Consider the following 13,566-nt stretch of genomic DNA (forward strand, 5'->3'; position numbering starts at 1 on the left):
ACAAATGAGATTATTTTACACATATATATAATAATAATAGTTATAATTTACAAGAGTTTCAATAAAATTATTTCTTAATTAATAAATAAATATAAAATAATTTATACAGATAAAAAGTGAGCTTTTTAAAAAAAACCTCAATATATCAATATTATTTAAAAACATTTTATGTTTTTATTTTTTTAATAAATAAATTGCTTTGATGCCCGGAATTTCGTATTTTTTCGCAAATTAAGTATTAAAATGTGACCAACAACTTTATAATAAATTACATATAGAAAATGTATTTATAAGTTAATTTGTAAAAAATGAGCGTAAAATTATTTACAGCAAAAAAATTGAATAAAAATGTTGTGTTACTAAAAAACATGAATCTCATCACAACTTAAGTGTGAATTAATTAGCACCGGAAGTCAAAAATTGCTAAAACAATTGTTTTTATGTTTTGTGATAATCAATGAAAGCATTGTAATGTTATATACTGTTTATGTATATAATGTATAAAGAGATTCTCTATATGTTTAGTATTAATAAAAACCTAATCAGTAATTGAGTGGAAAAATGGTTTATTATATATGAATCCACACATCAATCAAATTTTTGTCTCTCTTTTTATCTGATTATATGTGTGATGTTCTGAGCAAATAATTTTAATGTGTTATTAACCCATTATATCATCAAATATTTTTCTCCCTGTTGCATTTATAAAGCCAAAAATTTCAGTAAAAATTATCAAAATAATAAAAACAGTATAATTTATATAAAAAATTGGCACAAAACATGATAATTAAAATTAGAAATTTCAGTTATTAAATAATTTTCAATTAAATCTAATAATTGAAGCTGAATATGTTAAATTAATTATTTATACACTAATAATTATTTTCTTATTTTTAAGTTAATTCTAATATTTCAATACCGTGTTTATCAACATAATATTGTATTAAAAACTTGTCTAAATTGATATTATACTGTAAAGATAACCTACTGTAGATAATAGACACTTTTTTGGCAGGTTTTGCTATTTTGCTAATTAATTTGTTGACAACAATCACATACCTTATACCTTATAAGTTATATTGTGATTATAACACTAAAGTAATTAATTTGTCATTAAATGGTATTTCTATTTATAATTCAATGATGTTGTTGATGGTGTTCACACAGAATATCTAATTATCTCGATTTGATCACTCAATTTGGCTAAAATTTAGATAGTTTTTGTATAGCAAGTTATGTCAGAAAATACGGTAATAATTATAAATATCATAATAGATATCAATAATACATTAATAAATTTATATAAAACACTTATAAATCAATTAAATAATTAATTAATCTAAAATGTAATTTACAGACAATGAGTATCGTTAGACGTGTTCCGGTTCAGTCATTATGATCTGTGGCGGCGGTTTCTGGAGTATACTCATTGGTCGCAATCGTCGCATATTTTGATACATTTGTTGTTGTTGTTGCTGTTGATAAAGATGTTGTTGTATTTGCTGTTGTCTCGTCAATTGGTGATTCTGATACAGTTGTTCCCCACCCGGTGCTCCTCTTTGGACAGTTCTTCTCGGTTGTGGTATCGGTGGTATCATATGATGACCTGTCTGTGGCGGCCGAAGTGCTAAATCAAATTCCACAGATTTTCTTCTACCGATTCCCCTTTCATTAGCCAACACTGATGTGTAGTCGCGTATCAGTTGTGCTATTTGTAGGGCCTGTTTGATAAAAATAATACAGTACTGTAGAGTACAAATATATATTTATTAAATATCAAACCTGTTGTGTTAAAAACATATATTTCATAGTTTTGGTGGAAGTGCTGGCCATCGCAACAATCATAAGACTATTAATGGTTGGATTGTAATCAACAATATTTCGATAATCACATGAAGACAATACATTCTGTATGAAAATTACAATCAATTTAGATATGATATTAAAGATTAAATAAGTTTAAAATTTTAGACAATTACTCGAGTTTTTAATTCAAGCAAATGAAGACCCATTTGATCGATGGCCAGCCATAGGTTCTTAGGCCATGAAGAGGTATAAGTTTGCATGACTTCAAAAATGGTAGCTCTGTGTAAGGGCCACGACTGGATCAGATTGAAGAAAGATTGTTTAGCCTCGTCTGTTTGCATTCCCTGAATTGTCTGGTGCTGTGTAACCACTGATTCGGGTGCTATTCTGTTGAGAAGACGAGGTGGAAGACATTGACCAATAAGTTGTCGATAATCTAAAACTCCGTTATCATAATCTCCTAAATCTATCTGTGCTTTAAGGGCGCACAACATGACAGCCTCCTGTTCTGTAATAGGAAACCTATCAAACCGTATATTTGTGACAATTTGATGATACAAAAGCTCTTTCTCGACCGCATCCGACATATCAACGAATGCGTCTAAAAGTAAGTGTTTCTGTAAACAAAATAAATAAAAAATTTATTAATAAATTTATATAATTTGTGTTTTTCTCAAAACATGAATTACTTTAAAGATGAAGAAGTGAGTCCTTTCTGGTGGTATTTTGCCGATAGTTCCGGTTTTGGTTTGTTCTTCGTTCCATTTCTCCCAATAGGCCACAGCGTCGCCAACTTTTTCTTCAGGTTGTAAGGCCTGTTCATTAAGACCGAGCATCTGGTAGAGTGCATATCCCGAAGCGTTTTGTCGTAAATCAATTTTAAGTTGTATTTGTTCGATCACTTCCGATATGACAGCACAGGCATCAAATTCGACGGCTTGGAACTGACCGTCCAAAAAGTGTATCCTCGCATATATGCGCCGACAATTAATTGTGCTCAATATCTCAGCTCTAGAAGGGGCTAACTTTCGACCGCGAGTTTCAAGAGTTCCCTGAAGATTGCGAAGAGTAAAGTGAGAGTATTGTCCCTCTTGAGTGACCTCATCTAAAGCACATCGACGTAAATGAGAGTGAAGATAAGCCAATATACGGCGATCACTGGGATATGTTATACTACAGGCCAGTGCCAGAAGTTGCCAGTGCCGGACATTGACTCGACTGTTGGGATCGGGATGATCGGTGGTTTGTTTGATTAATTGTAGGAAAAACTCGTTTCGCAAAATATCTGCATCTTTACGAAGACATTTATCTAATATACTCTGAGCTAATCTAATTTGATCTTTTTCCTGATGTCGTGGCCACTCTTTTTCATCCAAAGCACTTTCTTCAGTTTCTGCGATGTTTAATCCAGAATAGGCCAAAATGGCATTGAAATTGTTGACAGCCATGGCTTCTAATTCAGGATCAGATATAACAAGTATGGAGTTTTGCATTGGACTTTTGGTATAAGCCCAGAATGAGTGCGGAAAATGTCGAAAGAAGGCCTCATCGAACTCAGACCCGAATTCTTGTTTCAATTTATCGATTCGGACTTTATTTAGACGTCTTAACGTATTGCGGAAAAGTCCACGATTTTCATCGGGCGGTCGTCTCATGATATTACTATCAATAAGGACTCGGCGACAGTTGACTACATCGTGATGTAACTTCATTCGGTCCTCTAAAGTCATTTTCAAGAGTCTTCGTCTATTAGGTTCACCATTTGCACCGTTTAGTCCATTGATAGCATTTGTTTGTCTCATCCAATTTGAGTGATTCGGTGAATAACTGGCCACAAGTGCTGCGATTTCTTCTTTTTGATTCGTCTCAAATGTCAATATTAATCCCTTATGACTTTCAACTAAGGTTTTGATCAGTTTTATAGACAACAAGTTTTCAGTTGGAAATACAGTCAGCGATTCAATATCACAATAACGGTAAGCATTAAGTATTGATTTATCCGATGGATTGGTAATCAATATACCCTCAGAATTAACTCCAAGCATCAGATTGTGTCCGTAGGAGAGATAACCCTTATATGTGACCGGGAATAGAGTGGCTCCATATGTCGGGTATTGCATGACAACCGATAAGTACCAGACTTTGGCCACGAGATCAGCTTTGCCTTTGCCATACATTCTGTGTGCATCAGCTATTTTGACGGCCCACTCCATCTTTGTATAATTGGCTGCTTTTCTAATCCTAAAACAGATATAATTTTCGATGTCTTCATAACTCGATAGTCTTCCCTCGACATAATCACCGAGTGATACCTGAGCTTGAAGTCCAGCCAATTGTAAAGCTATCCTTTCACTCGCTGGGAATTCATCTTTTTTGACAACATTGTGAACTGCTTGAGCATATAAAAGGTTGACCTCTATGGGGTCGTGTGGTATTTCGCACGTGTTTTTAAACAATCTTTTCTTGAACACAAACCGACAGTCGCCCCCACCTAATGTAAAGCTTTGTTTGGCTGACCCTTTGGTACCATAAGTACTATTCTTTTGAAACATTTCCCAATTTGTAATAATATCGGCTATAAAGTCGTGTCCTTTGATGACTCTCTCATATTCTGGAGTCACTTCGTAAAGACCCCAACCCTCTAATGATCGCAAACCTATTTTATTAGACAAACAGTTCATTGCATCGTTGGCAGTATCGCATGGATGTATGTCTATAGCTTTGGTACGACCGTCGAGGAAGTAAAAGCGACAAACAAGACTACTAAGTGTACGAACAGCATTGATCTCAAGAGATGACGGAGGCATACGTCGGATATGAGCTTTCGGTGATTGAAGATTATCGATACAGAACTGAGCGTAACATGAAATGGATGCGTCTTTACGAAGATGTTTACGAAGATAACTAAGAAAGTATTTGGCAAACACTTTGGTCGGCTGAAAGGCAGCAGTGGTCAGTCCTAACATCATCCACACCCGAATAGTTTCATCGCGCGATGGATTTCCGTTTGACTGACGAACCAATTGAACAAATATTTCATCTCTCAATTCTTCGCGTTCTATTCCGTGACCAATGATAGTCTGAATGAGCCGAACCTCAGCTTCGAGTTTAAGATTTCCCTCAATATATTTGCTTAACTCCTTGAATATGGCGCACCCGAGCACTACGTTTTCTGGGTCATGAAGATGAATATGAGTGGTGGGAATGGCATTATTAGCCGTCCAAACAAACATTTCAGCTTTTGGTATAAAATCGTCGCCAGTCTTCCTCTTACGAGTTAACGTCCGGATAACACCACTACCGAAGTCGCGAATGTGATTATTAAAAAACTTGTCGGCAAACTCTGTCATATCGTGTGTCCGCAAATCGACAACATTTTTATCATTTTGTTGTTCATTTAATATCATCTGTTGTTTTGCCAACAATTTATTGTCGATCACTGACTGTTGCATTATTGGTGTCGTTATCGGAGTCTTATCTTTATCAGTCCATCCGTTGATCTTTTCAGTCATAATATGTTGATTATCGCTTGAATTTCCATTAGTTAGCGATTGCTTTATATTATTAATGTTGTTTTGAACGACAAACGACTGGTTCTCGTCTTCGTCTTGAAATTCAAATGAATAACTTCTTTCTGTTTGTTGTAATGGAGTATAAAGTGGTGATCGCTCCGACTCTGTGGCACTGATCAAACTGTCCACTTCTCTACTTTGTCTGTCGTGATCACCACCTGGTGATGGCAGTGGTGTAGTGGATACTGTTGATGGTATAGTATCTGATAGCATATCTGAACCGGTGGGTGGAAGCATAGGACTGTTTGGTGTGTCTATGGACTCAACTGGCATTTCCGATATTTTCTGATTAAGATCATTCATATCACACTCAGTTTGTTGGATCAATTGATCAAACTGTTGACTAATATCACCAACAATTTCTTCACCTCTCGACTCTTGAATTTCTGCCAAAAATGAGAACATTTGTTCCAAATCAGCGTAAGAGGACTTGGAGTTACCGTCGGAACCGCCATCGATGACAGTCCTCTGCAATAATCCATTTTGTTCAATAAGTCGGGCTATTGTCTGCACTTCTTTTTGTGCCAATCTGTTGGTGACATTGATTAATACAAATTTTGTTAAAATATTATTTATAAGTTCACTGAACTTTCAATGAAAGATTAAGTGAACAAAAATTCAATAACTTTTTTATTTTTTGTGTAACAGATTTTGATCCACTTTTATAGGGAGGGTATGTGTTATTAATGTGTTTGTGTTAAGGAACAGTATCTGCTCTCAGTTTACTTAACATATATTACACACAATAAACATATAAAAGACACATAAAGACAAACACATAAAAAGATTTATTCATCAAAATTGATGTGAGATTTAATGAAAACTTAGTGAAGCATTGGTTGGGAATATGAGTAAAGAATAATGGATTGCATTGAAAGACTAAATGACTACAAGTCTATATAAAAACTATTTTATATATTATTTAGTTAATCCATACCCGTATCGCTCCTCCAATATAGCACTGTTACGATGTGTGGTTAGCGTTTAGATAAAGACAAAAAAAGGCATCGCATATGAAATATAAGCCACTTATTGATTTTATAATTGATATGATTAGATTTAATGCTATTATTGTTTTTATATGACAAAGCAGTTATATATATATATATAGAAGTATATTGATATATGAGATGTTATATAATTTTGTTACATTTAATACAGTTTATAACCCCTAATGAGTCATAAGTGTTTGGTTAACTCGCAACTTGTCTGGTGTTATGGTATTCCTCTTGAATCCAATCGATATTAAACAATAACAATAGTACCTACTATTCATGTTATTTGCCTCAATATATCTGATTTTAAAAACAGATTAAAAGCTAAATGTTTTTTTCGACTAAAACTAAAACTGAATAAAATATGATTAAATCAATAATTTTAACATTATTTCAATTGTTTACAATAAGTAAAGTACTCTATAATATATGTATAGTTCTAAAAAAATTTGTTTTTAAATTATTTATACAATTTCCTAACTTTTTTTTTATATATCTGAAAATATATTCAAATGCACTTTAAAAAAATAATACAATAATATAGTAATATTAGAAATTGAATTAGACAATAAGTTTATACAATGTACTGCATTTCAATGAAATAATACTTTAGTAATAGTGAATATTTTTGTTAATATAATAATTGTGTATAAAGATTGTGAATATTATATTATAAGATAAAACTTCTCTAAAATATTTATATTTAAAAAACACTTTTTAATACTTAATAAACATTAGAATTATTTAAATACTAATATAATTAAAAATATAAAAATATATTTTTAAAAAATAAATGTTTGAATACATACAGAAGCGATTCGTTGACTTGCTCTTCATTTGTGTCGACATTGTGGTCGCCATCAGTTTGTTTGACACCATTTTGCAGTTGTTGTTGTTGTAGTTGAGCTAACCTTCTCTGTTCTTCGAGTAATTTTCGTTCACATTCTTCCTGTTCTTTACGTCTCATCTCTTCTTCTACGCGTTTCATTTGTTTCATAGCGGCCGCCACTTCTCGAGCAAACATTCCTCTTACAAACGCCTGTATAGTAATGGCCGCCCTTTTCATTCTCAGATACCTAAGCCGATCGCAATGTCCTCGAAAATGTAATTGTATGAAAATGACACAATACTTCAGATTAAGAAACTTTTGTCTTTGAAAATAGCCTTTTAATCGCTTCTGTATTATAACAGCCATCCGATGACATAAAGTTTTTCGTTGTTCTTCAAGTGGTTCGTGAACTGTTAATCTTAAGAAAACTTTGGTTTTGCCGATTTGCCACTCAGTCTTTGGCATCTTTAACATCATTAATATCTTTGCGGCCGCGTCTGCCTGAAGACCCATATGACGCAAATACTTCAAAACTAAACACCGATATCTTAACACAAATTGACTAATTGGGTAATGTATAGGAAAGCCTTCCCGTCTAATTCGTATAATATCTAACATTCCCAAGTATTGCAATTGTGTCTGAACTTGTTGCTCATCATAAAAGTCCGGTGCTTTAATCATATTAGGTTTAATGCATCGCACATACCATGGATTGGTTGAGTGTAGCAAATCTACGAGTGCTGTCAATTGAAAACGAAATGCGTCGCCTACTGTTGGCCGACCTTTGCTTGTTTTGGTAGCATTTTCTATCCGATTGATTGTAGCGTAAGTCGTATTTGCCACACGACTGGCCGTCACATTCATTAAATCCTAAACATAATAGTAAAACATAATTATTTAATTAAAATTCTTGATGTAATTGAATATATAATTTTCAGTATATAATCATATATAAGGCTCTATTCATGCATTAAATTATGTAAAATTTATTTATTATATAAATTATTACTTCAGCTGTCATTTGGTAACTCCAATACCACTGATGAAGGAAAGCATAGGATAAGTGTATTATAAGCAAAGAAAGTTAATAATATTATTTAATATGTTTTTAAATTGATTTGTTATTTGAATGCATAGATAAAAAACAATTACCGGTACCTGAAATTTGACGATATCTTTGACAAAAACATTTGACGAGTCGTGCATCAGATCAAAGAGTTGGTCCTGTTGTACATCTTTGTTCTTCTCGATAAAACCGGTTATATTATAGACAACATCTCCGGCATAATGTCTGACCCCAAACTCCATTTCCCAACGACGTCTGTCGTCACCGCGGATGTAATTGCTATGAGTTTCGAATTCTGAGTGAAGTTTATTTACATATGTTATATCAGTTCCCTTAGGTATCCGGCATTCCTCAGTCAGCAAACGTATCACACATTTGGGGGGTTTTTCTAAAAGCTCGAGACAGGGGGTATTGTCCGTAAAGTTTATGTGAGAAAATGAGATGCCCTCCTGTCGGTACTGTTAATCAAATAAACAATATTTAGTTAAAAATATGTTTAATAACTATACAAAAAAAAATTATTACAATTTCTTGTTCTAATGCAAAGACATAATGATTGAAAAATCGGTGCAATTTTTCGTTGGCATAATTGATACACAATTGTTCAAAACTGTTGACATCAAAGTTCTCAAAGCCAAAGATATCGAGTACACCGAGAAAACGGTCGCTATCCTGACCCGGGTTTGTACACGTGTTGATGTAACTGACAATCCACGCAAAAGTGCGTGAATAGAGAGCTTTGGCCATCGCGTGTCGGTTGTCACGCGCTTCTTGCAGTTTAAACGGTATATCAGTGACAGTTCCCCTAACATTAATCTGACGCTGAAGTGTAGCCAATGTTAGTTTATATGCGTCCACACCTAACAATGTGGCCATTGTTGCGATGACCATCTCGTCATCGGGACTTAATTTACAGCGTTCTCCATCTAAATGGTCTTCAAACTGGAGATTTCCGAGCCATAGAATAGCACTGAGCACTGAGAAAATGCCGTCACACATTTCGGGTGGTATATTGAGGACAGACATTGCCAGTCGTAATGAATCAAACATATTGGTGTCGTCGACGCCATCAATTTTATAGCACCCACTCTGTCTAAGATATGCATAGTTTTCAAGGGGATCAATGAGGAACTGGTTTCTAATGTCGGCATTATGTTGAGCGCTGGACACTAATTGGTAAAATACATGATAATTGCGTTCACCGGCCGATTGAAATGTAATCCTTGACTGTTCGAGAAGATAGTCCTGAATAATACAGCCCTTGATCTGATAGCGCCAATCAAAGCAAACTTGAATGAATTTGCCGAATCGGGAAGAGTTGTCATTTCGTACTGTTTTCGCGTTACCGAAGGCCTCCAAAATAGTGTTGGCCTCAAGAATCTGGTGCTCCATCCAAGTCGACTGATTGGACGTAACGGTGCATAAGTATTGCAAAATAAATTTCGTGGACTCTGTCTTTCCGGCGCCTGATTCTCCTGATATGACACACGCCTGGTTGGCGTTGTCTAACTGTAGGTGACTATAGGCCGCTTCGGCGATGGCAAACACATGCGGCTCTTGTTGTGATATCTTTTGTCCATTATATTTATAAACCCATTCCTTAACATTGAAAAAGTTGTTTACAAATAATTAATGTGATGTAACTATAGGTAAATCTATTTATATATATAAGGCTACTAACCGTCTCATAAATATCTAATTCCTTGTATGGATTGACTGCCACTAAAATAGTGCCGGTATAGGTCTACATTCAATTTATAATCACATTTTATTAATATCATCTCAATATTCATACAATTAAATATTTATATAATTTAATTATTATCATTTATCATTAAATCATATATATATATATATATTTGTGTAGTGCTTAATAATTTATATCAATGTTTACAATGTATAATTTAATTGTTCAAAAAAAATTATAATAATAACATATTTCAATTAAATTATTACAAAATATATAACCTAATTATTGTAAAAATGTAATACAAGTTATATAAATTTATATATAATATAATAATTTTAATGTTTATATATTATCGTCAAAACTATTTTAAATGTAATTTCCTTTTTCCAAGAAAGCCTTCCTTAGGTATGACTTCATATGACTTCTCATTAATTATATAGACATTCACTGTCAGTGCTCTTCAATGATGTTATGGCTTGTGTTCAGTGAAGAGCACTGTCAGGGGTGTGGGTATTGGGTATGTGTTTGGATGTGTGAGTCATATGAAGGCATACCTGTGTATTACATATGTAATTGAAATGAAAACTTTAGACTAATATATAAGCGATTAAATAGAAGCAGTGATAGTCCTATGCAATCAATTAAGCATATAATATATAATATAACTAATTGCAAAACTAACCATGATCATTTTATAATTATAAATATAAACAATACTTACATATATCTGTTCCCTAAGATATCGGACTTTCAGATTAGTATTGATTCCCTGTTCATCAATATTACTGATAACTGTGAGGTCAGGCACTCCATCCTCAGGTCGCCAACCGATGGTTTGGACAGACATAACAGTAATAACAGTTTAAATAATATAATAAACTTATAATCAAATATATCCGTAAACTACTGCTTGAATGCAGCAAAATGTGTATAAAATAAATAAATTAGTTATTATTTTAACGCTATAACACTCATATCTATTTGTTATTTAATGTATAGTTTTTTCCTAAAAGAGGAAAACCGTTTCAATCGGTATAAGCCTTGAGACTGACTGAGAGTTACTATTAGTGATAAAATGGTGATCTCAGGGCAGCACTGGTTATAAAGGCATACAATGTTCACACAAAACACATTCACCACATATTCTCTACTAAACTCACTGCTCATTCAACTCACTTGTGGTGTCTTTCACTGTATTGCTTACAAACATTACGGGAAATCATGTAATAATCACATCAATGTAGAAGTACTAAGTTATCAACAATTTTCTACATTATATTGTTGTTAATATTTGCCAATATATTTATTATAACTAAATGTGCATGCTAATTATTTTATATTTCATACATCTGTCCCATAAATTTCAAAATTTAAATTTAATATAAATTTTAAATAAATATATTTAACATTAATAAAAATATTCAATTATGCAAAAAACCTTAGCATTAGAATAGCAATTCTAATAATTTAATTAATACTTTATTAACATAATTAAAAGTAAAATATTAATATATAATAAATTCTATATTTGCAATCATAGAAATAATAGAAATATTATTATAATAAAAATTATTTTTTTAATTACATAATTATATAATTTGTATTCTATAGACAAATATGTATGAGTCGTCTAAATATAAATAAAGTTAAACTATTTGTTCGTTGTATATATACATACAGTATGTATATCTATATTGCAGTTTAATTTATATGCTGTTCTAACATATACTGTACTTAACTTTATTAAAACTATTGTTTTAAGGAAATATATATATATTTAAATAAAATTGTTTACAGTATATAGTATTATATATTTTTACTATTATATATGTTTGTACTTAAATGTACAGTATATGTATGTATTTAAAACTCGACTTAAACTACACTTTTTTGTTGAAAATTTTTCTTTAATTTTTGTCATTAATTTCAATTCAGTCAATTACTGAACGTTTAACAACACTAGTTTAAAGTACAAGTAAATATATTTAATAATAGTATTAATTTTAATATTATATATAGTAAATAAAAATAATATAATTATTATAAATAAATATTAAATATATAATTTATATAATTTTAATAGTAATTAATAGTTTATATGATATATATTAACAAATATAATGCCAATGAATGGTTAATGTGATTCAATTGTATATAAAAACTAATTGTTGTAATAAATGTCATAACAAATACATATAGAAATCATAGATTATTTCTATAATATATAAATACAAACAACAAATAATATGTATAAAAGTAGAGACTGTTGTTAAGCCCCGCCTATCTGTGGTATTGATTGCATTGATATGTAGTGAATGTATGCCATATATATGTATTGAGTGCACAGTCGCACACAATCCTAGTTTACATCCCTTTCCTGTTTTGTATTGACTTTTGTGAACACATTTTATAAATAGAGAAATAAACGCCGATTTCGGTGATAACCAGAGGTCAAGATGTCAAAAGTGAAGACAAGAGATTTGAGAGGCAAACGTAGGGATGAATTGGCGAAACAATTGGATGAGTTGAAGCAAGAGTTGGCCAATTTGCGAGTGGCCAAAGTGACCGGAGGTACCGCAAGTAAACTGTCCAAAATCAGGGTATTCCGCAAAAACATTGCCCGCGTGTTGACTGTTATGGGACAGAACCAGAGGGACAATCTGAAGAAGTTCTACAAAGACAAGTCCCGAAAACCGATTGATTTGCGGCCAAAACTGACGCGAGCTATCAGACGGAGACTCACCCGACACGAGGCCAGCATTAAGACACGCAAACAGTCTCGACGTGAAAGGACTTGGCCTCAGAGGAAGTTTGCACTCAAACATTGATTCTTTGATACCATCGATGGTCTGTTTGTATGAGTTATTACACCATTAAATCCATACAATAAAGATTTGTTTAACGATATTAACAATAAAAATATGATTTAATAATTATTACCTGTATTTTAGTTATTTTAATATTTAATTTCAATATATGATAGTTGTTTGGCATTTGTTTGTCGATATTGTCAATCATTGGTTATAATTGTGGTCAACACTGATGTTTGCATTTCATTTGAAATTATTGTCCATTCAATTGCTATATAATGTGTTAATGATATTTCCGGTAATTAATAATTAAATTGAGATTAAATTATTAGTTATTATTATTATTAGTAGATTATTGTGATAATTGAGTAACTCATTTGTTGTCATTACTGATAACCAGATTACATATTATTAGATATTATTAGAAACATATTCTCAATTATTAAATAAAAGTGTAATAAAAATAATTATAATATTTTAATTAATAATTTAATAACAAGACATTAAACAATGAAAAAATTAATAATTTTAAAATGGATAATTCAATACAATTGAAAATGTTTGGCTTAAATATGTTTATACTTTATAAAACATATTTTACATATAATAGTTAAATATTTTAGATTTTATATATTAACAATATTTGAGTATTATGTGTTTTGATTATTATATTTTGTTAAACAATTATATGATTTATATATCTTAATAATTCAACAATATAATATTTTCAACATATATATATATATTATTATTATAAAACTTTTATATATAAATTTATTTGTAATTACACTTTACCGG

At 31.7% G+C, this 13,566-nt stretch overlaps 2 protein-coding genes across 2 annotated transcripts; one reads left to right on the forward strand and one right to left on the reverse strand.

The window, feature by feature from the left end:
- Positions 1 to 1,370: 1,370 nt before the first annotated feature.
- LOC128966317 (myosin-I heavy chain-like) lies at positions 1,371 to 10,805 on the reverse strand. The gene is made up of 11 exons (XM_054313164.1): positions 10,680 to 10,805; positions 9,950 to 10,012; positions 8,794 to 9,867; positions 8,361 to 8,726; positions 8,212 to 8,241; positions 7,183 to 8,072; positions 6,316 to 6,339; positions 2,496 to 5,907; positions 1,980 to 2,423; positions 1,783 to 1,908; positions 1,371 to 1,721 (listed from the first exon to the last, which is right to left on the reverse strand). The coding sequence occupies exons 1-11, from the start codon at positions 10,803 to 10,805 to the stop codon at positions 1,371 to 1,373; spliced, it is 6,906 nt and encodes a 2,301-aa protein (XP_054169139.1).
- Positions 10,806 to 12,290: 1,485 nt separating this feature from the next.
- Positions 12,291 to 12,891, forward strand: LOC128952986 (60S ribosomal protein L35-like). Its single transcript, XM_054298467.1, has one exon. The coding sequence runs from the start codon at positions 12,415 to 12,417 to the stop codon at positions 12,784 to 12,786; it is 372 nt and encodes a 123-aa protein (XP_054154442.1). The 5' UTR covers positions 12,291 to 12,414; the 3' UTR covers positions 12,787 to 12,891.
- The last annotated feature ends 675 nt before the right edge of the window (positions 12,892 to 13,566 follow it).

Source organism: Oppia nitens, unplaced genomic scaffold (genome assembly GCF_028296485.1).
Source record: "Oppia nitens isolate AA-2021 unplaced genomic scaffold, nextdenovo-longstitch-racon4-pilon3 scaffold1_pilon_pilon_pilon, whole genome shotgun sequence".
NCBI lineage: Eukaryota > Metazoa > Arthropoda > Arachnida > Sarcoptiformes > Oppiidae > Oppia > Oppia nitens.

What these genes read in the sequence shown, in the direction of transcription:
- LOC128966317 (XM_054313164.1), bottom strand. Translation starts at nt 10,805, where the DNA reads ATGTCTGTCCAAACCATCGGTTGGCGACCTGAGGATGGAGTGCCTGAC. An exon ending in TTGCATTAGAACAAGAAATT is followed by an intron (nt 8,727 to 8,793) that starts GTAATAATTTTT and finishes TTTGATTAACAG; the next exon opens with TACCGACAGGAGGGCATCTC. An exon ending in ATATTGGAGGAGCGATACGG is followed by an intron (nt 5,908 to 6,315) that starts GTATGGATTAAC and finishes TGTCACCAACAG; the next exon opens with ATTGGCACAAAAAGAAGTGC.
- LOC128952986 (XM_054298467.1), top strand. Translation starts at nt 12,415, where the DNA reads ATGTCAAAAGTGAAGACAAGAGATTTGAGAGGCAAACGTAGGGATGAA.